The sequence below is a fragment of the Borostomias antarcticus genome (genome assembly GCF_949987555.1).
Source record: "Borostomias antarcticus genome assembly, chromosome: 24".
Taxonomy (NCBI): Eukaryota; Metazoa; Chordata; class Actinopteri; order Stomiiformes; family Stomiidae; genus Borostomias; species Borostomias antarcticus.
The window spans coordinates 7,035,517-7,063,069 of NC_140257.1; the positions used below are offsets into that span (position 1 = coordinate 7,035,517).

At 42.9% G+C, this 27,553-nt stretch overlaps 3 protein-coding genes across 3 annotated transcripts in view; 2 read left to right on the forward strand and 1 right to left on the reverse strand.

Annotated features, from left to right (window-relative positions):
• lamc1 (laminin, gamma 1) overlaps window positions 1–312 on the forward strand; it is a 47,014-nt gene extending 46,702 nt beyond the window's left edge. Inside the window, exon 28 of the mRNA XM_084458369.1 lies at window positions 1–312. This exon is cut by the window's left edge and continues 372 nt beyond it. The gene's annotated coding sequence lies outside the window, so the exon portion shown is untranslated.
• Window positions 313–2,732: 2,420 nt separating this feature from the next.
• On the forward strand, window positions 2,733–18,196 carry lamc2 (laminin, gamma 2; the record flags this gene model as incomplete). Its single annotated transcript, XM_084458193.1, has 23 exons — window positions 2,733–2,760; window positions 4,287–4,367; window positions 5,545–5,721; window positions 5,947–6,067; window positions 7,879–8,000; window positions 8,162–8,293; window positions 8,382–8,571; window positions 8,692–8,804; window positions 8,905–9,123; window positions 9,473–9,649; window positions 10,137–10,370; window positions 10,690–10,826; window positions 12,518–12,674; window positions 13,182–13,387; window positions 13,681–13,760; window positions 14,464–14,601; window positions 14,839–14,983; window positions 15,359–15,508; window positions 15,754–15,868; window positions 16,354–16,550; window positions 16,846–17,004; window positions 17,249–17,348; window positions 17,943–18,196. The coding sequence occupies 23 exons, from the start codon at window positions 2,733–2,735 to the stop codon at window positions 18,194–18,196; spliced, it is 3,432 nt and encodes a 1,143-aa protein (XP_084314319.1).
• A 2,489-nt stretch (window positions 18,197–20,685) lies between these two features.
• nmnat2 (nicotinamide nucleotide adenylyltransferase 2) lies at window positions 20,686–27,286 on the reverse strand (the record flags this gene model as incomplete). The annotated part of the gene is made up of 11 exons (XM_084458377.1): window positions 20,686–20,788; window positions 21,202–21,269; window positions 21,439–21,540; window positions 21,868–21,944; window positions 22,359–22,403; window positions 22,521–22,601; window positions 22,876–22,999; window positions 23,564–23,642; window positions 23,938–24,005; window positions 24,782–24,870; window positions 27,202–27,286. 11 exons carry the CDS (start codon window positions 27,284–27,286, stop codon window positions 20,686–20,688), a joined length of 921 nt encoding a protein of 306 aa, XP_084314503.1.
• Window positions 27,287–27,553: the final 267 nt, after the last annotated feature.

Below are 27,553 nucleotides of genomic sequence, written 5' to 3' on the forward strand. Positions count from 1 at the left end.
TGCAAGAGAGAAGCCAATTTCAAGCCAAGTTGATGGTTTTTAACGAAAGAGAAGAGAAGCAGCTTTTGACATGCAGTTAATGCAGTAATGTGAAACACTACGGGCGGTTCACTCAGGCCGTGTGTCCAGTCTCCTTAGGGGGCAGCAGGTTAGGAGAGGCGACGCGCCTCCCACATAACGACAAACCCACATGACTGCACCACCTCCAGACTGTTCCTACACTTTGCCGTAGAGGAAGTTTTCTCACTTTCTTGCTTCATCCCAAACCACCACAACAGAACGACAGACGCTCAACCTTTAGGGAGGGCTCCATGTGCATCATACTTTTTTTTCTTTTTTTTTTTTTCTTTTTTTTTTTTTTACTTGATATGATATCTAACAAGTTATCTAGCCATCGTTCTAGACCTAAGGGCGTGGCAGGATTGGTTTGTCTGTGAGATTTTTTTATTTTAATTTTATTTTTTGCTAGGTATTGCGCAACTTCCAATACACACTGTAAGTGCCATCCTTGGTGATGCCAACCATTTCTTTTCAAAAAACACGCAGTGAAGGAATCTTCTACGTTTTCTATGTTTGATTTGCCTCAACTCTCTCCCAAAGCTACATGTCGCGCATTAACAAAGGAGGCAGTATTCCTGTCATACATGCATTCACAGTATTCAACACTACAGGTTCTTGTTCCACATATTCACAACTGGACATCTCTACCGGCCCCAGTGGAACATCATGGTTCAGTCATCACATGTAGGCCTACTTATGTTATAACACTACAAACCATGTTTTGTCATCCCGAAACTGCTGCTTATTACAGGTGTACTGCAAATCTCACATTAACAAGGCAAAATTTCAACACTATGCAACTTTGTACATTTGCGTAGCAAGACTTTATCTGATACACTGGTGCTAATAATTATTTCAAATGTTATATTTTTGTGTGAATGTTTTTTATTATGATATAGAGTGAGGAATTGTTATTTGTGTAAATATATGCTTAAATGATTCAGGACTGGCTGGTTTTTAAACCCAAGACCCAACAGCCACCTCGTATAGGTTCTATCACAAAGAAAATCAACTGAAACCTCCACGTAATATATAAATCTATATGATAACTTCTGTGGTATAATATGCTTGCTTGTATACACGGCTGTGTTGTCGCCTCATAGCTCTGCCATTCTTTCATTTTGTGTTTGATTCTCAGTGGGTGGTCACACGTTAATTGACAGATACCTTTGTAACTAGAACCTTCCACCCTCGACTGACACAATCAGGACGCACCTCGATTGTAAGGACGGCCTTTTACAAGTCGTCTCCAATACGCATAACGTTCATATTACTGAATTTATACGCTTGACTCCAAGAAAATAAGCTTGATCACAAGTTGCTAGTTAACCATTTTTAATTAGTGTTTTGTGCCTTAATATGTGGTTGTAATATTCACATCACCTAGTCCTAACCCAGGACCGCCACGTCTATTACACACTTCATACACGTTGTCCTCGCACGTACATGATGGTGTCTTTACATTTCAGTAGAGAAGCAGGGATTTTGTCCGACGGGTCGTGAACCTCAGCTGGTCCATTCATAAATACTATAGGTTATACCTGGAAACCACTCCTCTAATTCAGCAATGCTCCTATCCTGATCACTCAATCCATTTTTTGAATTCTAACGATAATGTCAATCTATTCTAGTTGTAGTTTCTCCAAACTGTATTTTAAGTTTGTTCCAGGTTTTTATTAATGTGGCAGGGACTAAAACCAACGACCATCTGTTTCCCATCTGACCCTTCATCCATGTCCGCCACACTGCTGTGGAAGGATGTGCAGCGCATACAACAGCTTGATGTATAAAACAGTATTTCTAATTTATATTGTATTGAATATTTGTATTCTTATGTCCCTAGATGATGTGTATGTGTTGCGCCATCTTTTTGTGGTTCCTTTGGTCATGGATGGTGTTTCTCTGTCCTGGTCCTTCTTTTTTTTCCCTCCAAAATAATACCTAGGTGCCTTTTCACTGATTCACCTGTGAAGACCTGACACATCCCTGCTTTGTTACCCATTTGAATAATAAAAAATTATTACAGGAAGTATTCAGTCGATGTGTGATTGTATGAAATGGCGATGTCGGTACTGTACAGTTGATAGATGAATGTTAGGCTTCTTCCCTGCTCTACTCATGTTGTAGCTTGACAGTTAATAGCATTTTACTGATGTGACAAAGTTCACTTTTAAAAAGTCGTCCTCGATGACTACAGTGTATGATTTTCATTAGACTTACAGTATTTTCAGTAGATTGACAGTATTTTGTGCTTTCATAAAGAAATAACTTTACTATAACATTGAACTTGACTGAAAATGGGGCAAAGCTATTGAGAAGAGTATTCGGCATGTAAAAAGTTGATGAATACCGATTGATGCCCCATATTTCCATGATCATTACCATAAATGAGATGGAAGACTTATTTTCAGATCCTTTCATTATCCCAAAAAAGATCTTGAATACAAGTCTTGTTTCCAAGACTTGGGGAGCCAAAACTGGGACCACACATAAAAATGGACATTTTCTTGTGTGTCAGACCAGAAATGCCTTGTGTGTGTTTGGTCTTTGTTTTGGCTCATCTGTCTTCAGGAGGAACGGCACCCCCACTTCTGTACTTGTGAAAGCCTCCAACAAATCACCACATACAACTGTGTATGCGTACAGGGCGTGGTGTTCAGATCAACGCACCCATGACGGGCAGGGTGCAGCTCAGGATGGGTGTGTGTGTGTGTGTGTGCGTGGGTGCGTGTGTGTGTGTTTGTTCGTGCGTGTGCGTGTGTGTGTGCGTGTGAGACTAGTGCGTGTGTGTGTGTGTGTGTGTGTGTGAGACTAGTGCTGAGTTAGGCAGCGGCCCCACCCCAGTCTCACCGCCATGTCAGAGCATGACACTACAGGGGTGTGGTGCCGTTAGCAAACAGAACAGAATACTTCCCCTGAGGCACAGCGTTCTTATCCTATCAGGAATGCTGCTCATTGCGGAGGGATACGTCTGATGTGAAGGGCGTGGCAGCAGTCTGGTGATAGTCAGGAAATACGTCTGCTATTAGGACTGTTCAAGAGGCCAAAAATGCCTTTAGTAAGTGGCGAATAATTAAGCAGTTAAGCTGCATTCCAGAGATGCTTACATAAAAAGGATGCTCAATTCTTGTTTTCAAGGCTTGTTTTACGTCCGTTTATAATGTTAGCCTTGGAGGTTTTAGAAGGTGTTCCCCACCTGCAGTCAAGCAAGACCCTCCCATGTGTTCAAACATGACGGGAGTGAATCACTGGACATGGAAGATGGAGGAGATGGAAAAAAATCAGTTAGAGCAAGGAATGTTCCGTCCAAGCTCCTGTTGCTTGGACAAGTTCTGATTTCCATAGGATTTGTTTAGCTTTTTAGGAGAGGATGTTAATATGTTGACTCTGTGTGTTTTAATTTGAAGTTGTAACATTAGACAGTAAAAGCTTCCTGAAGAAGAACATTGTGACTGCTTTGCATACATACAAACACAATTGTAAATGAAGCTGGTTTAGTATTGCCTTTTTGGTTGAACAAAGCCATTAGCCTACATTTAGAATGCTAAGTTTGATGAAAATTAGTATGCATGTAGTAAAATGAATGCACATTTGCTGAAGATGTGTAACACTGCTATTATATCAATATATAAAGCTGCTTGTTTGATCCTGCTCAGGACGTTCTTGCCTCTTCTCTTGCAAAATATAATCAAATTCTTCATTTTAAATGGAATCATTCAACCACATCAGGTGATGTTTTTTCGCCTTTGTATTTGAATTTTGCTACTCACATATTTGTCCTCTAAGTAAAATATTACTTTAGGACTTGAAAGTTCAATTAAAGTATTAACAGAAGTAGATCATTACTACATAATATTTTTTCCTCAACTTCAAATGTTAAGCTTATGTAAAGTTGTAAAACTCCATAGTGTCTTTTGCTATTGCCATGGTGACAACGCCCCCTTTTCATTCAGGTCTTGACAATACCCAGTCGTGATGCAGAGTTGGGTATTTCCTGTGAGCCAGAGGAGGGTGAGTGTGAGGGCTCTGAATCACATGTGAGTAAACCTCCAGCTGGGAGACAGTGAGGACCGCATGTCCCAGCATGCCACAGGGGAGGTGTTAAAAAGAGCACACCTGGAGATGTTGGACAGAAGCATCAGGTGTAGCTGGATAGATGCACTGACTTTTCTGTGAATATTGATTGAATATTGGTTTAATACTGAGCTACCGACTGAGATTGTCAGTGACAATGACGAACAGTTGGATATCTCTATGTGGGGTTTTTCTTTTGACCTGGTCAGTTCAAGGAACCTACAGACCTCAAGGTGAGTGACCAGTGACTGCAGTCTTATGTCTTTATCCATATCTGGCTTATCCCTCTTGATAGATTTCATTAATTTCCCTGATGAAATAAACACTATGTTCTTTGATAAACTATAATGAAGTATACAATGCACTTAGATTCCATGTACTCTCTCTGAGGATTATGGCACAAACTAACAAACTAGTTCCACTGTAGGGTATTCCTTTTCTGGAAGTATTAAAATAACACATGTTGTCCAATAATATTCATTTCAGGTATGGCATTAAAGGTGTTTGTGGCCCTTTTTAATTGTGTGCCTTTATGTTATATAGGAGTCTTCAGCTGACCTTGAAGAGGGGTTTGATGTAGTAAATGAGCACACCTTAATGGTTAAATAAACACTTTCTTGAGTGGGCTACTGTGGCGAGAGGACAGGGAGGGGCAGGTAGACTGGCGCCCTGCCCTCAGCCAATCAGATCAGCCTGGAAGCATTGAGTCATCACTTTGTTGACTCCTGTGGTGGTAAACTGTCTCCTGTCAGCATATGTTGGCTTGAGGTCACAATTGCAATGTTGTCTCAACGTTGCCTCAGCGACAACAACAGCTACAAGCAGGCACTTGTCTTTTCCACATGAGCTTCTTATCGTGATTAACGGTACTTAATAACAAAGACTTATAATGAGGAGAACATCTCTGGATATATGAAGCTTGGAAAATGCCCTTTGGGTCATTGTGGGTCGTATTCTAATACTAAGAGTCTTAGTGTCTTGACCTTCACCACAAGAATTGCTTAACTGAACTAAACTGAACTAAATATCAAATTATAATAATCAAAGCAAAACAGAGCATTACCTTCTCACTTGGCAAAGTGCAACATTTCACCTTTCATAGTGGTCAGCACAATTTTTCAAGGAAGGCAATTAAGGCAAGGAAAGGCAAGTTTATTTGTATAGCACATTTCAGCAACAAGGAATTCAAAGTGCTTTACGTGAGACATTAAAAACACCAAGACAAAGAAGAGAAACATAAAAGGTCATATAAAACTTTTTTATTTTTTTTATTTTTTTAAAAAGGAACACTACAAATAGCCTTCAAATCTTCCTTCAAACTGAAAATGTTACCATAATGCACTCGATCATTGTTCACAAGCTACATTGGGCCTCTCGATCATTCAATTGTGTTCATGTTTTGGTCTCCAGCGTCAGTTCTCTGTGAATGCAACGGCAAGGCGCGCTACTGCCTCCCAGACTCCCTGGGCCTCCGCTGCGTGGACTGCCAGGGGAACTCTGACGGGAGGCACTGTGAGAAATGCCAGGACGGATTCTTCCACCAGGGGGCAGGAAGGAGCTGTCTGCCCTGTGGATGCAGTCCCACAGGTGAGAACAGTCTGACGGTGAAGATGTCCTTGAACAAAGATCTTGAATCATGCATTCTACAAACCCCGTGCCAGAGAAGTGAAAAATCTGGCGCTTGATCCGGCCTATCTGTAGTCTGCTTAGTGAAAGATTACATGTTTGATTTGACTTTGCTGTCGTTGATGTTAAGATGGTGCTTGTGAGATGCTGTTGTGAGATGCTGTTTTCCATCTTGTCCCTTCTCAGGCTCTGCTAGTCCACTATGTGACAGCAGGGGGCGCTGCAGGTGTAAGGCAGGTGTGGTGGGGGACAAGTGTGATCGCTGCCCCGAGGGAACGCCGCTAGAACCCAATGGCTGTGCTCAGAGGTAAAATCTAATCATTGGACTCCAGGCTTTTGACTCCTTGTTGTTGTCATTGTTTCCCATTGTAAAGGCTAGAACAGTTACCTCGGCTACTTTGCTTACGTTTTCAGTATATTCAACATGTTTTGCTACCTCTGCCCCACCGACAGCGCAGGGTGAGAGGTAATGTTTTCGGTGGCGTGTGTTTGTTCTTGTGTTTGTTTGTGTTTTTGTTTGTTGGAGATGATCCAAATCACGGGGCGGGTCCATGAGCCATTTCCAGTTTCCTGGTGCTTCACATAAAAATAGACATAAAATCAACAAAAAGCAGGAAAAGGTTAGCACAGCTATGTGAAAGGTTGAGGGAGGTGGTGAAATTACAATTTCTATGACACCTGCCTTGACACTGCCCCATGTAGCATGGGCCAATTTAGAACCCATTCAATTTTGGAGCGGATCCAAATAACGGGATGGGTCAACGTGCCGCCCAAACATGGCTAGCCATTCACCACCATTCATTTTTTGGATTTAGGTGAAAATTCCTTCCATTCATTGTCGATAGGGGGAATTGAAACGGACATATCTTGACATGGGAAGGTTACAGAGACACAGGGTTTGGACTGGCATAAAGCTCTCCACCCAATGAATGGGGTAATACCATTATGCTACCATAGATATGCAGACGACACACAAATGTATATCACCAGGGGACTATAATCCCATACAAGCGCTGAGTAAGTGCATTGAACAAATCAACGATTGGATGTGCCAGAACTTTCTTCAACTAAACAAAAATAAAACTGAAGTAATTGTCTTTGGAGCCAAAGAAGAACATTAAAAGTCAGCACTCAGATCCAATCAGTCCAATCAATGCTAAAAAACACAAACGAAGCCAGAAATCTTGGTGTAGTCATGGACTCAGACCGGAATTTCAACAGCCACATTAAGACAATTACAAAGTCAGCCTACTACATGTATCACCTGAAGAATATATCAAGGATTAAAGGATTTTAGTCTCAGCAGGATCTGGAAAAACTTGTCCATGCCTTTATCTTCAGTAGACTCGACTACTGTAACAGTGTGTTTAAAGATCTCGATAAAAAATCAATCAGACAGCTGCAGCTGATTCAGAACGCTGCTGCTCGAGTCCTCACTAAGACCAAGAAAGTGGATCACATCACTCCAGTTCTGAGGTCCTTACACTGGCTTACTGTCTGTCAAAGAATTGACTTTAAAATACTGATGTTGGTTTATAAAGCACTGAATGGTTTAGGGCCAAAATATATTTCTGGTCTGCTGCTACATTATGAACCATCCAGACCTCTCAGGTCGTCTGGCACAGGCCTGCTTTCTGTCCCCAGAGTTAAAACAACACATGGAGACCTGGAACAAACATCCAGAAAACTGCAGGTCTGCTGCAACTCTCAGTTCTTTTACATCAAGACTGAAGACTTTTCTTTTTGCCGCTGCTTTTTGTTAAATCAAATAATTATTAATTCATACACTGCACTGTAACTTTTATTCCTGTATTTTATTTTTCCAGCATTTTGTTTTAAATGTCATTTTTTCACATTTACTTTTATATGACCTTTTAAGTGTTGCACTTTGTCTTGATGCTTTTAATGTCTCATGTAAAGCACTTTGAATTGCCTTGTTGCTGAAATGTGCTTTACAAATAAACTTGCCTTACCATGCTACTGCTCTCTGAGAACCATTTATAGTTAGATGATGTGTTATGTACATTAGATAAACAGATAATTATGCATCATTCAATGACCTAGGCTACTGTATGAGTTTGTAACAGTGTGAGCTGTGATGCTGTTTCTTTCCTGCAGCGGTGGTCAGCTCACAGACCAGCCGGTGAAGTCCGTCCCGTGCTTCTGCTACGGTCACTCCTCAGACTGCTCAGCTGCACCGGGATACTCCGTCTCTACTCTCTCATCAACGTTTGACAACGGTAAATTCAAGAATTTATAAGATTTACCTGCGCGCAAAATGAACAGCTAATTTAAAATGAATATAATACAGATTATTCTTCATTCACTTCAAGTCAAGTCAAGTCTACTCATCCAGATGAGATTATGGTCCATAATCCTCATAATCTGCTGCTCCTTCCAGGGCCCCGGGGCTGGCGGGCAGCCACAGCCCAGAGCGTGACCCCACCCAAGGTCATCTTCCGCTGGTCCCCCAAACACCAGGACGTTGAGGTCATCTCCGAAGACAGCATGCCTGTTTATCTCTATGCCCCTGGTGAGTCTAATTAAGTTAGACTGCACTCTATCAATAACTAGACGTTCATCTTTAATCTCATTCCTTCCGTTCTATTTCCCATGACCAGCCTCCTACCTGGGCAACCAAGGACTGAGTTATGGTCAGAACCTGTCCTTCTCCCTGCGGTTGGACCGGGGGGTCAGACACCCGTCCACCAGTGATGTGGTGCTGGAGGGTTCGGGTCTGAGGGTAACAGCGTCTCTGGGGGACCTACGCTCCATCGTACCTGGTGGTCAGAAGATCACCTACACGTTCAGGTCAGCCACTAGTTTAGAGCCAGTGAGCTGGCGTGGTTTGGCACGACTGTATGTTCCATAGAAGCGTACGATTCTGTGCACATTTCGGTGATCATGAAATTATGAATTTTTCGTTCTCAGACTGGATGAGCAAGTGAGCAGTAAATGGAGACCTCCCCTCTCCCCTTTCCAGTTTCAAACACTTCTGCAGAACCTGACGGCCATCAAAATCCGAGCGACATTTGGGGAAAACGGTGAGCGATCGTACTTTGCCTTCGCCTATTTACAACCCTCATCTCCAACTCCTCCGCAGGTAAATCAAATATAAAAACTCTCTTGGTCCCGGCTCTTTAGGGCGTGGCTACCTGGACAACGTGCGCCTGGTGACGGCGCGCCAGGGCCCCGGGGGTGAGCCGGCCTCGTGGGTGCGGAGCTGTCGCTGCCCGGAGGGGCTCAGCGGTCAGGCCTGCGAGAGCTGCTCTCCGGGGTTCAGGAGACGCTCCGCCAGACAAGGCCTCTTCAGCCCCTGTGTGCCCTGCAGCTGCGCTGGGGGAAGCTGTGACCCTGAAACTGGTAGGAAGCCATTTTGATTCATGTTATATTTGTGTTACGTGATTTCATGGTGATGTTTCTTTGGATGATGAGGATGAGGATGATAATTACAATACACTATTAATATAAAGGCTTATTTGTATAAGGTTATTGTTCAGAAACATAGTCGTTTTGTTAATGAACATTTGGATCATCAGTGTTTTAAACCCAATAGTAATTCATAATGAACTGATTAATATGACAGTACATATCTCATTATTCATATCCATGAATGCCTTGATAAATAAAATATTAATATTGTCTAATTGTCTAAATAAAAGATGAATAAAAGTCTGTGATAAAAGTCTGTGATGTGTGTTATGTTTTCCAGGTGACTGTTACTCTGCAGACGAGACCCCTGGTGGTCAGTCCTGCCCGCCTGGCCAGTACCCCGACCCCGCGCTGCCCCAGGCCTGCGTCCCGTGTCCCTGTCCCAATGAAGCGTCCTGCTCCGTGACCCCTGGAACTCTGGAGGTCAAGTGTGACGTTTGTCCACCTGGCACCATTGGTCAGTCTCTCACTAGGAGTCTCTTAAGAAATTAAGGGAACACTTGTCATCAATCGTCATCGCGGATCTCCATGAACGAAATAATCGAGTTGAAAATCTTTATTGATCACAGTGTATAATTCAGCGAGAGCAAAATGATGTAAGAACGGTGAATGGAAACCAAAATCATGAACCCATTGAGGGCTGGATGTGATGAGAAATGTGACGAGAAGTTCCGCTCAATTTTTGATCAGTAATACATGAATATGCCTTCAATACACTGGGACTCACTAGAGGCATATCTACAGTGATATCTGACTTTGTCAAATTAGACATGAGGAGTTACAGTACAGGACCCTAGGTGAACTGAATAAACTCAGTACAGCAGCCTATTATAAGGTGTCTTATTGTGAAATATGTAAAGGTGTTCCTTTTGCATTTCCCTGTCCTCTCTCCTCCCTCCTTCTCTCCCTCCTTCCCTCCCTCCTTCTCTCCCTCCCCCAAACAGGCTCTCGCTGCCACGCCTGCCAAGACGGTTTCCACGGCGATCCCCTGGGCCAGAGCGGTCCCCGGCGGTCCTGCACGCCGTGCGTTTGCAGCGGCCACGTGGACCCGAATGCCATGGGCAACTGTGACCCGCGGACCGGGGAGTGTCTGAGGTGCCTGAACCACACCAGGGGCTTCGCCTGCGACCGCTGCCTGGAAGGCTTCCACCACCGCCGGCCCTCACAGGCATGCCAGCGTGCGTACAGGCAGATCCCCCGCTCTCCTCCTGTCTAGTCTCCGAAGACGTCTTGAAAGTCATATCCACGAGTTATCTGTTATTTTAAGTAACAGTAATATTTATTGTTATAATAACTTTTAAAATTTTAAAATTTTAAAATTTTATTAATTTTATTAATTTTATTAATTTTATTAATTTTTATTAATTTTATTAATTTTATTAATTTTATTAATTTTATTAATTTTATTAAGTATTATGTATTATTAATAGTAATAAACTTTTCATCTGATATTGATTACATGGATCTCAACAGCTGTCTTCTCTCCCTGTGTTCCAGCGTGTGACTGCGATCCCCAGGGCGCTCTGTCCAGCCAGTGCAGTGACCAGGGCCAGTGCCCGTGCAGAGAGGGCTTCGAAGGGTTAAAGTGCCAGCGTTCCACCTGCCCTTCCTGCTTCAGCCCTGTCAAGAGGAAGGTGAGAGACATCTTATTGTATACATCTACAGTATGTATTTAGAAATATGCAAGCATAAAGGAATATTTAAATCATATGTTTCCAGGGTGAAATGACTCATATCGCAACAAATGGGGTGTCAAAATATATTATTAACACTCCTATAGTTTCTAGTTTCCTATAGTTGTTAGTTATTTGAATAGAGAGCATTATTATGTACCCTCAAGGAATTTCATGAAGGTCACTGAATTGTGTGACCGGTCAATCTCTGTATCCAGGCCAAACATGCTGTGTGCTCAGAGAATTGACCAGAAAACCAAGTCCATAGTGAAAGGCTATAGCCTATTAAAGGGGTAGTGTGCTATTTTGGACATTTAGCCCTATTAGTGGTCTGTCTACCATGAGCCTGAAGCATAGAGACCATCATTTCACTCATCGTTCCAGTATTGAGCTAGCTGCAGTTTTTCTGCAGGCTCTCACTGGGCTACAATGGAAGTGAATGGGGCATATGTAAAAGAATTTGGAAAAACTGTGTTAAAGTAGTTTTCCTAGACGGGGAGCACAGGGTGTAATCTTGCTGGTCTCAATATGCTCTCCTCTGAAATGTATTGCAATCAGAATGTTTTTACATGTTTGGCATGGCTTGGACATAATAGGCTCTGTGCACCAGCTTCACTACTTCCTGAAAGTCACTTGGCTTCTTTATTTCCTGTCCAATATGATTGGATTAAGTGATTAATCAGGTGTGCGCTGGGTCTTCCGCACACCTGATTAATCACTTAAGCCAATCATATAGAACAGGAAATAAAGATGCCAAGTGACTTTCAGGAAGTAGTGGAGCTGGTGCACAGAGCCTATTCCCCTGGCGCTTGTTTTCACTGTTCCCACAGAGGACTATGTGCAAGTCATGCCAAACACCTAAAAATATCTATGCTTCAGGCTGATGGTAAACAGACCACAAATAGGGCTAAATGTCCAAAATAGCACACTACCCCTTTAAGGCAGTCCATGGCTCAATCTGTTGTTGGCTCAACATCCTTAAAGATTAGTAGGCCGATGAGGAAGTTGCTGTTGAATATTATTATTACAGTAAAAGCTGGTAATTATAATGTCAGTATATTTTACGAGGGAATATCTTCACATGGTTTCCTCGGCCAGAGCTAAAATAGAAAGCTTGGTGTTTCCACACACTACAGGCAGTGCAGATTTCAGTGGTAATATTATCCCACCTGGGGCGAAGCATGGCGCTGCACATCCCAGGTAATGAGAGAGTAGCGAGCGTGCGAGTGTGGGTGTTCACTGTTCTCTACCCACGCTTCTCTTTGAGTTAAGAAGAATGATGTCAAGGTGCCGCAGGGTTCTCCGCCCTCAGGCTCCCTGTGTGAGGGGAACCGGGAGAACCACGGCATCCAAACACAGCGGATGATTCATCTGGAGGAGCTATCAGGCCTGTTAGTCCTGAGTAGACGAGCTCCCACTTCATCATCAATTCGCCTCCACTTGAAACTCACAAACAGTCATCATGTGGGGAAAAACCAGGATGAGGCCAGACAGAAGGATTCAGTATCCAGAATTCACTTTGCAGGTCAACGATAAGCAAACAAATTGAAAAGATAACCCGTCATAATCTTTCATAATCATTTTTTTTTCTCTTCTCAATCTTTTTCAATCTCTTCTCGATCTTTCCTCTCCCGGTGGGACCCGCGCGACAGATGGACGGTTACGCTCGTAAACTGCAGGAGCTGGAGACTCTGTTTACTGGCATGGAGACGGGCAGGCTGCCAGTCAACGATGCCCAGATGGAGAGGGCGCTCAGGGCAGCTGAGGAGCTGGTAGTAGATCTGCAGGGCGATGCCGACAAACTGGCAGGCAAGTCATTCATAAACGTTTCGGCGGCGTGCTCGCTGTAGACGCTTCATAAAGAGGAGAATTCCTTATTTCTCACCAGAACCCCAACCCTATCTCTGTTTTGCTAGATATTTGACTCATGGTTATATACCATGAACTCACTGAATCACAACACCCATTACATATCTCACAATCAGCTAATGAAACATAGTGATGAGTTCTATTAATGATCACACAGCATCAGAGGAGAGGCTGCAGACAGCACTACCCCACTGACTTCCATTGTAGCCCAGTGAGAGTCTGGAATGATCAGTGAAATGATGGTCTCTATGCCTCAGGCTCATGGTAGACAGACCACAAATAGGGCTAAATGTCCAAAATAGCACGCTACCCCTTTAAGGCTGTCTGTGGCTCAATCTGTTGTTGGCTCAACATCCTTAAAGATTAATAGGCCATCCAACACCCATTACATATCTCATGATCAGCTAATGAAGTTCTATGAATTAAGTTGTATTAATTATCCCACAGCATCAGAGAAGAGCCTGCAGACGCGTCTCTCAGAGATCAGCCAGACCCAGGTAGCCGAGGGAAGAGACGTTCAGACCGTCTCCAGGTCCGTGGACGACATCCAGCTGCAGGACCGGACGTACCGGAGACGTGTGTCTGACGTCCAGGATCTCATCAAGGACGCGCGGCGCACGCTGGAGGAGGCGGGACTCAGAATCAAGCAGGCCGTAAGTTCTAATGTCCAACTTTATCATTGGTCTCTGACGTTAATGTCATCTAAGCACGTAAAAAAAGAGAATTGGATTAATGCAGTTTTTGGTGATGATGTTGATGATGATGATGATGATGACAATGATGACGATGACGATGACGATGATGATGATGATGATGATGATGATGATGATGACGACGACGATGATGATGATGACGACGATGATGATGCCGACGATGATGATGACGACGATGATGATGATGATGATGATGACGATGATGATGATGATGATGACCCTCCATATTTCAGGACTTCCCCTTAGCTGATGCAGCGGCGGGCACAGACATCCTCTCCACTTTGATTCAGAGAGCGAACAACCTGGCTGATCAGTGAGTTCAACACGCCATATATCCCAGCATGCACCTACCAGAAAGCATCACTTTCTCAAAGGGGCCTAGAGGCTATTTACAGACGCAACTCTGTTGATATGCAATCTACATATGTACTTGTGTCTTTGCAGATGATTATTTTGTAATATTTCCCCAAAATTCTAAAGTGGTTGAAATAGTCTCCATATTGAAATAGGTGTTTCTGAATACACAAAAATAATGTTTCTGGTAGTCTCGGAGGAACAGATCCATCATTATCTTGTGTCGTTTTAGGATGCTTATTTATAACATCTTGGCCAGGGACCACAGATGAAAATTAGCCTCCTGGCTAAATCTGGTGTATTTACATTTGTTGTTGATTGATATGCATTGACCCAAACTGAACTGAAATGAAATCACCCTAACGACTAGAGCCAGTGGGTATTGGGATGTGGGGATGAGTGAAATCTCTGCTATATAACTTTTTTGTATTCCTTCTGTATGTATGTTACTCTCCTACTGTATACTATTTGCCCCACTATTTTAAGACTGTATATTTATTTTCCCAGGGACTGCAGGTGTAAATTAGCTGTTTAGCTATAACCTTGTACAGTGTATCTCTCCCTATTCAATAGGATAAATGTCTACTGTACCTTGTCCCTGCCTTAAAAATAAATAAAAATCAATCAATGCAGCCCTCTGCTCTGTTGTGTGTCTCCGTTAGACACCAGAGCCGGGCGGAGGCGGTGGAGAGAACGGCTAACGGCGCCCTGGCCGAGTCGGAGAAGAGCCTGGCTCTCATGAGGTCCGTGATGAACCGGGAAAACAAGATCAAGGGACTGATCAGCGATCTCAAAACCCAGTAAGATCTTCCTGTCTGGCCCTCTTGTCCTCACACACCGTAGCGCCACACGATCACGTAGCGTTGGATCCGATAGTTAAAAGATGTATTGGTAACTTCGTCTGTGCAACAAGTCCACACATACTGCACTATGCATTCCAATGACTCATATCGTATCATGAACAGAAAAATGTGACCTGCATGTCATAGTTTCCCCAACCATCGCTGTCCTGCTGATGTTGACGTGTCTCTGGTCAGGTACGATAAGGACTCCGCCCAGGTGAAGGCCATGGAGAACCAGGCCTCTCGCCTGAGCAGCGCAGCCGGAGACGAGAGCAGGATGGCGGGAGACACCCTGGATCAGATAGCCTCCCTGGAGCTCGACCTCCCTGGTCCTCTCAAGGTACTGCGCAGGCGGAAGGGTTTCCTTCTGAAAGAGATTGTCTCTGGGTTGATCTAACTTGAACACCAGTTTACATTGTCTCAATAATGTTACATGAACCTGTCTCATTTAGGTGTGAATATTATACCTCCGTAACGCATGTAAGGTGCCCTTTCCTTTGCCTGCATCTAAACATAATGAGACAATTAAGCATTTGCTGACATGAGTCAGCAGAAAATGAACAGTGGGACCAGGCGGGATGATGGGGAACACCAAGCAAATTAAAGCCAGATGTGTGAGGAGGAATATAGGACAGGTCTCCACAGACTTCACAAGTTGCCTGTGATTACACTTACCCAACACACCGTGACTTACCGTCGTTTCGGTTGTGTTCAGGGAGAGATTGACGCGTTGGTTGCCGGTGTGGGCGGCCTGAGGACCCAGGTGGTGAACAACCTGACTGTGTATGAGGCTCTACAAGAGGACGTCCAGGGGGACAGGGCTGTGGCCGAGGACCTCCTGGCCACGGGGAAAGCCTCTCAACAGGTAGAGGGACCCCTCTAACACAGCTGACCCTTCATGCCTTTTTATCACTGTGGTATTGTAGTGGTACAATACTGTACTGCATGTGTTAAGATCCATTTGGAGTGTTTTAATGTTGTTTGTAGTTCAACACCAGTAATTCCGACTGCGTTATTTCAACAGGGCTATGTGTTATGTCATTAACATGTTGATATTATAAACTGTATGTTCATGCCTACCTATTTATAACTCATGTTTGACTGTTACAGAACTATGACCAGCTCCTTGCCAGGGTGAATGCTGCCAAGGCAGACACAGAGTTGTCTCTCAAGATGATCACTGACAACATTGATGGGGTGGATGAAGCTCTGGCCAAGCTTAGAGGTAGGATAAGTATTCAGTTAGCATTAGCTTTAGCATTGGATCCCACTTCTAATACCCCCCAAATACTCATATTGTTTATTTGTTATACTTGTTACAGTATGTCATTACTACTATTGTGAGTACACAATAAACTCAAGTGTATCATTGGTTAAGAATAACAAAAGACAAATATAGTTACTAATATATTGTCATGATCCTCTATAAGGCTTGTTAACAGCTCTCGGTGTTGTGATTATTGAGCTTGGTTTGGAAGCGGGAGATTGCAGGTTCGATCCCCGCTTGGAGCGCGTTCAATTCTCCCCCCCCAATTCGCTACAGTATTAATTATACAGAGATTTAAGCGCTGTCATATAAAGTGTGACTTTGTCACAAAGTATTCACAGCAACAGTGCTTTAAGCTAGTGTGAGAGGTCTTCCTAGATTATAGATTTGTAAACTCTGAACTCAGAAAACAATATAGTGATGTCCATTCTTGTATGCGCCAGGATTTGATGACCAGATCAGCGAGAACAAGGCTTTGGCCGATGACGCCATAAAAAAAATGCCCAGCATCAACGCCACCATTCAGCAAGCCGTTGGCAACAACTCTGAGACCCTATTCATCATCGGGAGCGTATCTGGAGACTACAGTGACGCATTGGGCACTGTTAACAGGCTGGAGACCGTTGTGTCCCGACTAGAGGTACCGCTAGCCGACTCCTTTCAATGGAAATATCCAACTGGGCCCCATATTTATGCTAATCCACAGTTTGTGCGCCTGCATGCGAAAGGAAGAATGTCAGACGAGCAAAACAATGAAACCAATGTCTTAAGTCACTTATGCATATGAACCCATTGGATATGAGAGACATGGTCTGTTTCACAAGCAAAAATGCTGTAATTTTAGACCACTGGGCGTATTTCCAGAAATTTCCCCTCAAAGCTTGCATGGAAACTCCAAAATGAGGCCTGTTTTGATTGTTTGTTCCTGTCCACAGGGAACGTCTGGTTCTTTGCCAGCTCATGCTGGCCTGGTGAAGAACGCCACCAGTCTGAGGGAGGGCCTGCAGGGCCTGAGGAAGCAGGCGGTGGCCACGGAGGGGACGGTGGCCATGGAGAGGGACAACGCGGAGTTGCAGAGAGACAGAGCTGAAGAGGTCAGCCTTACAGTAGATGCGACATGTTAAAGGGAAAGTCCGCTTCAAAGTCAAAGTTTGCTTGGTATTCAGATTGCCCTAGTGTAGATCCAGTTACTACTGTGTACTATTACATGCCCTTCAACCCAGCACACTGTGATTCCGGGTTCGACTGTACTCTACTTTTTAAACTGAATCAATGGGAGGTTAAGTGTATCAAACTGACATTTATCCACTGGTTTCCACTCTCTGCTCGTTATAATAGGCGGCGTTGGGGGCAACCGGTGCCTTTAACAATGCCAAACATACCCGAGATGCGGTCGGCGAGACCCTCCTGGCCATCAACGACCTGCTGAGCCTGATCGGTGAGTCATTGGTTTTCCAGTGATAATGGATGCAGACTGCTATTAGCAGCACACTTAGATTAGCTGCACTTAAATTATAGAAGCACTAGTCTGACTCACAGGATGTAGGTTAAATTCAGAAATAAGCCATGTCATTGGTTTTATTACTGCCCAATCAGTGGCGACTGAAATTCTTCCGGCCAATCAGATTAAATCCAGACTCCTCCCCCTGCTATCTGCATGTTACTGTTTTCAAAGTCCCCTTAAATAGCAACCTCTGAGCTCTGCCCAAGACAATTGTGATTGGTTTAAAGAAATAGAGCATTTCCCCTCCTATCTCTGAATGGTAATGAGTGCAGCCAGACCTTCCTCCAGCGATGGCGCAGCGTAAACGAAGTGTGGAGACGCACGACTGTAGAAGCGCTGGTTGGTGACATGTCCAATAATGGCTAATAGTCATTGGTGGTGTTCTGGCTGACAGCTAGCCATTCGGGTTTGGGATGCTTGTTTACTCAACACACCCAATCTTGCACCAGAAGCCTCAGTGATTGTTCTCCTGTCTTCTGTATGACCCTGCTGTTGTCCGTAGTGATAGATATGGTTCTCCTCTGACAGGCCAGCCCGGCAGCGTGGACGAGGAGAGGCTGGAGGAGCTAGAGAGCTCCATCTCCAGCGCCCGTGACCAGGTGAACCAGCAGCTCCGGCCTCGTCTGCAGGACCTGGAGGAGAGAGAGGCCGAGCAGAGGGCCCGCCTGTCAGGCCTCGACCTCCATATCCACACCATCCTGGAGGACATCAGCAACCTGGAGGACATCCGGAAGACCGTCCCAGTCGGCTGCTTCAACTCCCCTCCCATCGAGAGACCGTGAGATTGAAGTGTGCTAAAGACGTCTTCTGAGTGTTCGTTTCACTTTTTCAATCTCCATGAGAACATGGTGGCAAATTAAAGTATTTCATGTAAATAGTGTGGAAATGTGTTGCATCTCCTGTAGTCCAGTATCATTGGGAGTCCCTGGTCTATCATGATGACTATTAGCATCACATGTTTAACTTGAGACATTCAAAATGCTGCTTGTTCAAGAGTGTTTAAGAGTGTTTGCTGAACATTAGGTTCTGGTGTTATGGTACTGTATGTGTGCTATGAGTGTATTTATGAATGTTTATGTAAACAAAGAGTTGATCTGTGAAGTTTTTAGGACCATTGACACCAAAGAAAAAGATTTTGTATTACAATATTTTAAATTATCTAGTTGTGTGTTCATAACCATGTATTTTTCTGTTATCTTGTGTTTGTAAGAATAATCCAACATGTTTATATTTATCTTTATTAAGGACTCAAACCAGGTGTGAATGAATTTACAATAAAGCTGTGTGTCTCAGACTCATTTGTTCTATGAAAGCAGCTTGATTTCCTGTTTTTCTGTTTACAGAGTCAAATTTGACAAATCTGAGCATTACATTTAAATAAAATATATATTTCTATTCATGGATCCCTGCCACTGAACATTACCAAATAAAAAGCAATCTCTGATTATAAAATGAATTGTGTGATAAAACTTCAAATCAGATCTAAAAACAAACAAATCAATGCATGTTTCTTAATGGAAATCATCCATCACTTGAAGTATGCAAAATGATTGATATTATGTATGTAAAAAGGAGAGATCATACTTTTACACAGACTCATAAGCATGTAGAAAGACAAGCTGGTGGGAGTCCTATTGTACCCTGTTGCATTTCTTTAATGTATAAAGTGTAGCAGTAGCGGATAGAAAGTAGAAGTATTGTAGATCTGAAGCATCCCTGTGTACAGTATTATACAGCACACTGCTGGCCAAGCCTGCCCCTAGACTGATGAGCATGGCTGCTCTAGCTACTACACTCACACGTGTGTGCATCTCTTACAGATAAAAAAAAACAAAAAAACAATACATTTGAAATAAGCACTGGAATGTATTATGTTTTTCCCATGAACATCAGATAATTTGACCAATGGACACAGATGCTTCAGTCCCGGTGAAAACACGAGTCATCATTTTGCATCGGGTTTGGTCACCATTTTCACAACCAATTACATATTTATATCCCTGTAATACCATCAGCTCTCTACTGTCATCAATACTATTCAAATCAATGGCTGGACTATCTTAGCCGGGGCAACATGAGAAGCAAGGCATCTTTGTCCCCACTTCCTTTGCAATATAACATTTGAGCGCTTGTTTATTTTTGATTTAACGTTGATGGTATGACTGTATTGAATGCAGGGAAAAGGGAGATCGTCTTTGGATTCATTCCCATGCAGAAGAAATTGACTTCCTGATCAAAATCTGCGCTGTTGTTTTAATTTCCAATCCTATTCACATTAGATAGATTGCCAAGAAGCAACCTACCGTAGCACATAGTAAGAAACAGGTAGCCTTTTTGTTTTTATCATTGTGGTATTTTGCTTGGTGGCAAACAGGGAAAGTCCTTCACGCACAAAAAGGAATTAATGTACAAATAATTCTCTTACAGTATGTGCAAACAAATGCCCACTGACGAGAAAACACTCAGGCATCCATATGCAACTCCAAAGAAACGCTGATACAAGAAGTCCTGTACAGAGACAGTGAATAGCAAATGAAGTGAGGTGGGTCCTCCACACTACTGTATATAGATGTTGTTGTTGTTTTTTAAAGTTTTTTTTTTTTTTTTTTGAAATCTCCAAACACTTTAACAGTAAGTAATTTCTACGAAGTGTGTAAGTACTCATGCCAAAACAAATGCTCTAAGCATGCAATCTAAGAATAACTGACAGTCAAATCAACAGCAAAGGGCCAACATTCAAATGCCATCCCCACACCTTCTTGTTATGGTATAAAACCATCCTCCTCCTCACGAAAACTCATTTGACAGCCTTCTACAGTAGGTACACTTTTCCTCTACATTAGGTACATTTGATTTAACTCACACATTGTGCCAGGTAGGTGGAGTTTACACTTCAGGACCAGTGGAATGGTTGAAAGGGGGGGAAACCCCCACCCACCCGGTATGGAGGGCAAAGTAAATCAAACTCCATTGCTAAAAATTGGAAATGGTCCACCTGTCCTCCGTCCTCGTGCACCTTGCTGTCCCTCCACAGTTCCAATGAGTCACCTTGATACAGTAAGAAGGGACATTGATACCTAATGCTCCTTTTGAATGGAAAAGCGATAGCTCAAGAGGAGTATACGTTTCACACAGAAGACAGACGAGGACGTCGGGGGAGGGGGTTGTGTGTGTTTCACACAGAAGACAGACAAGGACGTCGGGGGGAGGGGGGGGGGTGTTTTATTTCCCTTCGTCCCCCTTCTCATGCTGGCGGCGTAGCGACGGCTCCCTATCCAGAGGCGTTGATGTACAGCTGACTCTGCAGGATGTAGTCGATGACCGGCTGGCTCAGGTAGTCCACCACATGGCCGTCCCCGTGCTGGAGAGCCAGTCTGCGGGGGGGACAGCGTCCAGGGGGACAGGCTCACTCAACCAGCCCCAGTAGGCTATATGCACAACTCCAGTACTTCCTGAAATTAGACATGCTTCTCTATTTCCTGTCCTACACTATTGGGTGAAGTGATTAATCAGGCGTGCCTGACTGCAGCACAATGATCAGGCACACCTGAATAATCATTTCATCCAATAGTGTAAGACAGGAAATAGAAAAGCATGTCTGATTTCAGGAAGTACTGGAGCCCATTTCCCCCTATATAGCACCCTACACAGTACTGTATGTAGTCTGGCCCAAGATGTTTACACTAACAAACAGATGCATAATCATGCAGTGAGGAGAAGGATTGGCCTGATGTTTATAATAAATAACAGTAGTAGAACTAAGTTCAAATGGTCGATAAACACTAACCTGCTCTTGGTTGAACTGACGATGGACATGGGGTGGTTCATATCATCTTTTACTACAATGATGTTATTCTGGAAAAAAAGAAAGAAATACAGACAAAAAAACAATGATGTAGCTTTTCCCGACATCATGCTGAGGTAATATAGGACATTATTAGGCTTTTATCTGGCTCAGGACTACACTTGAACTGTGAAATTAGTTTAATTAGATGAGATGAATTTGATGTAATGGAGGTCTGACCTTGTACTTGCGGAGCACGGAGGAGTGGTTCATGATGGTCTCTGTGTCGGCTCCGTCCCTGGGGACCACCACTATCCCAAAGTCCCCCACGATCACCTCCATCTGACGGCCACCATCACAGCACACGGCATTTTCACTCACTCTATTTCACGCTTGCATAGATTACGACATGGTGGCAAAGAAACGCTGCGATTGAAATGAATCATTTTCTGGATGTAGACTTTGAGGATAGGATACACTGGGGTCCTGTCCACTTACACGATTCATGGGAGACATTAAATAAAACACACACTCATGAGAAGAAAGTAAAAGTTGGGGGGGAGAGGGGAGAGGATGGAAGGGCTTACATCACTTACATCACTTTCCACAGACACAGGGAGGGGGGAGAGGGGAGGGGGAGGGGGGGGGGGGGAGGATGGAAGAGCTTACATCACTGTCTTTCCACAGGCCAGGGATGCAGAAGGACTCCAGGAGATCACTGCCACACAGGAGCAGGATGCGCAACTCTGGACAACAGACACACATGAACACGTAAAACAGGCCCAGTCAGGTCATGAGATGAGAGGAAATATCTATGCAGGAATGTTACTAATGTTAAGAGGGGGAAGCAAACAACTGTGTGTGGAATATGAATATAGAAACAGAAATGCATCTATTATTCAAAGGACAGTGGGAAGCCAATCCTCCTTCCATAATTTTTATTTCCATATTGAACATTTCGGAGACATGAGGAATGAGAGGGATGCAGACCAACAGAGATTACATTACAAAGAGACGAGCGGAGATGATATCCAAACCTTTGCCAAAGGGAGGCACACAGAACGGGATCTGGAGATGGTGGGTTTACCGCCACACCACCACCAATACCAATTAAATAAATCGATGGATTCTTAAAAAACAAACAAACAGGTAAATCTCACCTATTTCCTCATATCGCATTGCAGTCCCAAGGTTGGCATTTTCATCTTTTGGTATTCAATGAAAAAAATGTTAATCATTCAATCAATTCTTAATTTGGGATGAAAGTGGACCCCTACAGTACAAGTGTAGATATTTCTGGATATGACTTTTGTGCTCCTTACCCACGAAGGTGAATCGGTCCATGTGGGGACGGACACAGCAGATTTTGCCCAGGCTCTCACTCATCTTCCCCCACAGTTTGACTGCACAGGTAAAATAATTGAAAACACATCCATTCAAAAAGATAGATTTAGAGAGCAAACATTTTCTTGGAAACTGTTTCAACATTTTTTCATCAACCTTAAAAGAAGAATACACAGTTAAAATGTTTGTTATGGAATAGTCCTCAAGCCCAAGGATACGGCTTGTCATTCCCAAGTCTGATATGATGTGATACAGTTTTTATCTCTCAGTCTTATTAAAGTGGCACAAATGCAACATTAAAATAATATAGGCAAACACTAGACAAACACTCACTGGCAGTAGGCTTGTGGGTATTGTTGTGGTTCTGATAGATGGGTGGATTGCCATTCTGTGGCTGACCAATCACTGGAGTCGTGGAGGGTGTGTTTACGTTGGAGAGAATACAGCCTGTGACTCTCTGTGGATAAGGAAAAAAACAAAAACATAATTGAAACCTGCTTACTCAGAAATTGACTTGGATGGGATCTTGCTTACATCTGCTAGCAACATAAATCACAAGGATTTTGCTGAAGCAACATCGGTATCGCCACATACATGGTTACAGTGTTCAGAGAGGGTAATACTGGTGTTTCCATGGCAACAAGTGCTGGCTCACTCTCAAAACAGTTCTTCATATAGTATACACTTCTAAAATAAATGCCAACTAGCCAGTGGGTCATGCGTTAATGAAGTTATTAATCAGGTCAATATTCAGTAGTTAATTCTGTGCTTTTCACTAACTGTAAGATATTGTCTTCAGTAGGCTTCCATGTGTTTTCAAGTTGTTTTGGCTATTATCTTTTTTGTCTGACTGCCAGGGCAGTTAATGGAAGTCTCCAGAACAGGACCAGTGTCAGGCAAGGTTATACTCATCATGTGAATGGGATTCAGTAAACAACCTTGCAGTCATTGCACAACTGTTGTATAATGGTCGCATTATGGTTGTATCATGGTTAGACTAAAACCCCACGATAGTTCTTACCTTCATAAGGTCACGGTGATGTTCCAGAACACTGCATGTAGTCTGCCATGTGTCCTGGTAGCACTCCCAGGGATCCACTCTGCATAAAACGCCAGAAGATTATAACCCTAATATCTCTCAGTGGATAGTTACATGTAGATACCTCCCGAACTGTAACATCCTTACTGGAACAATTCGGAAAGCTGATATCATCTTGTATTGTGATACTGCAAAAGTCAGTCAGTCATTCTTCCATTAAAATATGTGTATGTTATTAATCCATTTGATATGAAAAAAATCAATTAAATGTTATTATATCAAACAAACATGAAATTGATCCGCGAGGGTCAATTACTCACAAATAACTCATCAATAGTTCCTGTGTGTCTACTGACCTGATCCAGTCAGAGGACTGGACTGCCATCTGACACATGGTGAGACGATGTCGACTAGGAACTAGGCCCTGGGAACACACAGTGATAACTCTGTAAGCTCCTGGTCATCTGCCATTAGGTTTCACAATTACGCATCTTTACGCAACAATTTCCTTGTTTGACATGGATTCAGAGCGCTTGGGGGCTAGCCCATATGGTAAGCACCGCCAATAGTCAAAAGGTAATTGGGTTTTGAAGAGATTGCTCATTACATTCCCCAGCAAATGTGTGTCTGTTATGGGCCTGAATACACCTCTCACATGTCAAAATTACTGAAATATTACAGACACGAGTTTCACTGCATACAACCCGTGTCTTTTTGCCCAACTAGAAAACAGCAGTTTCCAAATGCAGATTCAGGATCTGGCTGAAACAGTGTTTCTCTTACATTGATCTATTATTCATCTTCTAGTGAGAGAGAGAAACTAGGACAAGCTTTTTGTTCATTTCAGAGAATGCTCCAGAGCATGGATGAAGAAAAGCACCAGAGATGGTTTCTGGGAGCGTTTTAGGAGCACTTCAACAGGACCACACAAGGTGATCAGTCCTTTGAGGAAATTAAGACCAGTTACAACTTCATTACTAATGCCAACTTGCCCTATTCAAAAAGACTGCTTTCAAGACCTCAGCCCCATAACAGATGTACAGATACCGAGAGCCTACATATTCCTACCTTTAATGCTCAACAAAGTCAAAAAGGATTTTCAGTCAAGACATAACTATAAGTTCCTACCCAAAATAAAAGCATTTCAAACACAGTAAACTAGATAAAATACAATATACTGAGAGTGAAATGATTTCCTACCACTTTGCCATAGGATTCATGGACAGGTGAGATGATGCCCCCGATCACGATGAAGCGCCCTGTTTTGTGGAGGTATTCTCTGGCTTTTTCTGAAAGAAATTACAAAGCATTATAAACATAGCTATGTTTTACCAGATCCACCGTGAGGGGTTGAGTGGCTGAACACCTGCAAGTTATAGGGCTATAAACGTCTTATTGTACACACACACACACACACACGTTATCCATGCCAAACTATTAAATCCAATAGCTTATCTCCTTAGAAACTGGTTTAAGAATTCCAACTTCCAACTTTAGTTTAGACTAGGCCTACATACATTGACAGTAATGATTATTTTCTAGCTCAAGTTAATTGATGAAGGCCTTTTGTTTCAACTTCAGAGTGTACATTCATCTATTCACTGTTAGGGAGTTATAGTCCTCGGCTCCCACCTCATTATTTTTGCCCACTTAACACAAACCTGTACATGGAAACCTGTAAGTGTTGGAAGCCATCACCTCAAGTTGTCCCACACATGTTTGAATTGACCATGCAGTGTCAGTAAACAGATGGAATTACAGAGCAATGTTTACTCACAGAACTACCATGAAAGAAGGCAGATGACTGAGAGAAAGGATGGAGGAAAGACTACTACTGTAACTATGCCCTCTTTTTCAAGATGAGAGGGAGCCAGGGGATACAGGCTGCGATGTTTGAAGATGATGGGGAAAATGAAAACTGTCCAGAATCTCATAAATCACATCCAGCACGGTGGAGGGCTCTACAACAAGGACCCCGTTCCTTTAAATCTTCTAAGGAAAAAATAAATCTTTCACCCAACCAGCCGATCATCGTACTCAACAATACTGAACAGGTTTAACAAGGTGGTACACGGTCACACATAGTACCCAATACTGTATGTATATCAATATCTTGATTGTGTTGAACTAGACTATAGAAATGGTATAATATTTATACATACAATATAGTTATTATGGAAATATGAAATGTGACAAAAGTCACGCTTTAAGACAGTTCTTCATCTACAGAGGTTAAAATGGCTCACCAAAGGAGAGCATCGGTTGGTGCACTCTCATACTGTAGCAGACACTCTAAGGCATGCAGTAGGAGAAAATAGGTCACTAACACATGGATGCTTTTTTCTCCATCTCACAATATTTCAGGTTACCTCACTGCTGCTTTTCACTCACTCTGTTGACTGTATCTATTTAACTGACAAAGTCAAAATACAAAATAGCCTACAAGACAAAATATCGACAAATGGAGCACATAGTACACCATAAAAACCTCATTCCTCATGCCACTGTAAATAGTTTTCACGTTTGAGGGAACTATACAATCATAAGCTTCCTTTTATTTTATTGTTCTTTCAATAATCGTTGGATCAATTAATGCATGGTGTCGTTTGAAGTAGGCCTGGCATATGGCTTAATTACATTATTCCAAAGATGATTGTATTTGAACAACTGCAATGATGTCCCATTCATCATAGCATTATACAGAAGTGAGGTATGCATAGAATCATTAATGTTCAGACTAATCTTATTAATAAACGCAAAACCATATTGAAATATACTTAGACATTTGCCTTACACCACAATATACAGTATATGCTCAACACGTGAGAAGACAACGTGTGGATGTCATGCTCCCTATAAATTTAATTAAATTCTGACAGGCTGAACCCATGTTTAGGACAAAGCAAAAACCATCCCATATCAAATAAGTCGACAGATTTCAGTGTAATTGTAACACTCCTGACGTGTGCCTGGAGGAGTAGCCTACTGTTGTAGGCTGTAGCTTTGAGATGACTCAAGGAGGATGCCATCATGATGTGGTGAGCTACTTTATTTTTAATGACGCAGAACCAGGCATTCAACAAAACAGGCCTGCGCAAGAGGCCGCGTGTACCCAATGGATTCTCAACCATCCATGTTGGCTAAACATGTAAGACATGACATGTATAGGCCAGATACACACCTTGTATAATCTATTTCCTCTCTTATATTGTAGGTGCTGATCGGCCTATGCAGCAGCATTCCAAAATATTGTTCGGTTAAACCGACGTTTGTTGCCGTTGATAATATGTAGTAGGCAAATCGTAATAGTCTAGAACAGTTCAAAACCCCACAGTAAATTGTGTACCTTAATGATAACTAGCTCACCACAATTCTGACATGATCATATTTCCTTTCTCTGAGGCCGTCGCCCATTTCAGCACCCCCTCTTGGACAGCGATCACAAATCCAAGTCTAGGCTACAGCCACGAACATCATGCAATCATTACCTTTTTCTGAGATTTCCTATTTTTCCATCTAATGAATTACTATAGCACAGCCTCTTACGAATAGACTGATCTCCCAAAACATCTGGAACCCCATATCATCCGCTCTCAAATGAAAGTACGCAATTTGCTTACCAAACATATGGATGTGTCCTTTGGTGATGGGGTTAAAACTTCCACATGAAAGCAAAATAACGTGGGTTTTAGTATTCTCGGTCATTGTTTCTTATTTTTGTCTCTCTTCTTAAAATTAATGATCGGTTCTCTTTTGTTTTGCTGTAAGCGACCGCAGCGAGAGGCGAGGTTCATTGAGCTGCGGCAGCGTCCCAGTATCTGGAAGATGGAGCGTCAGCGCACTCTGCGTTTAAAGGCACAGGACCAAAAGGCACCAGGAATGAAGAGAGTTAAGTTCATGATTTGACAGTTTAATTGCCAAACCCCCCCCCAAATAGGCATAGGCTATATTGGCGTCGTGGAACGGACACCA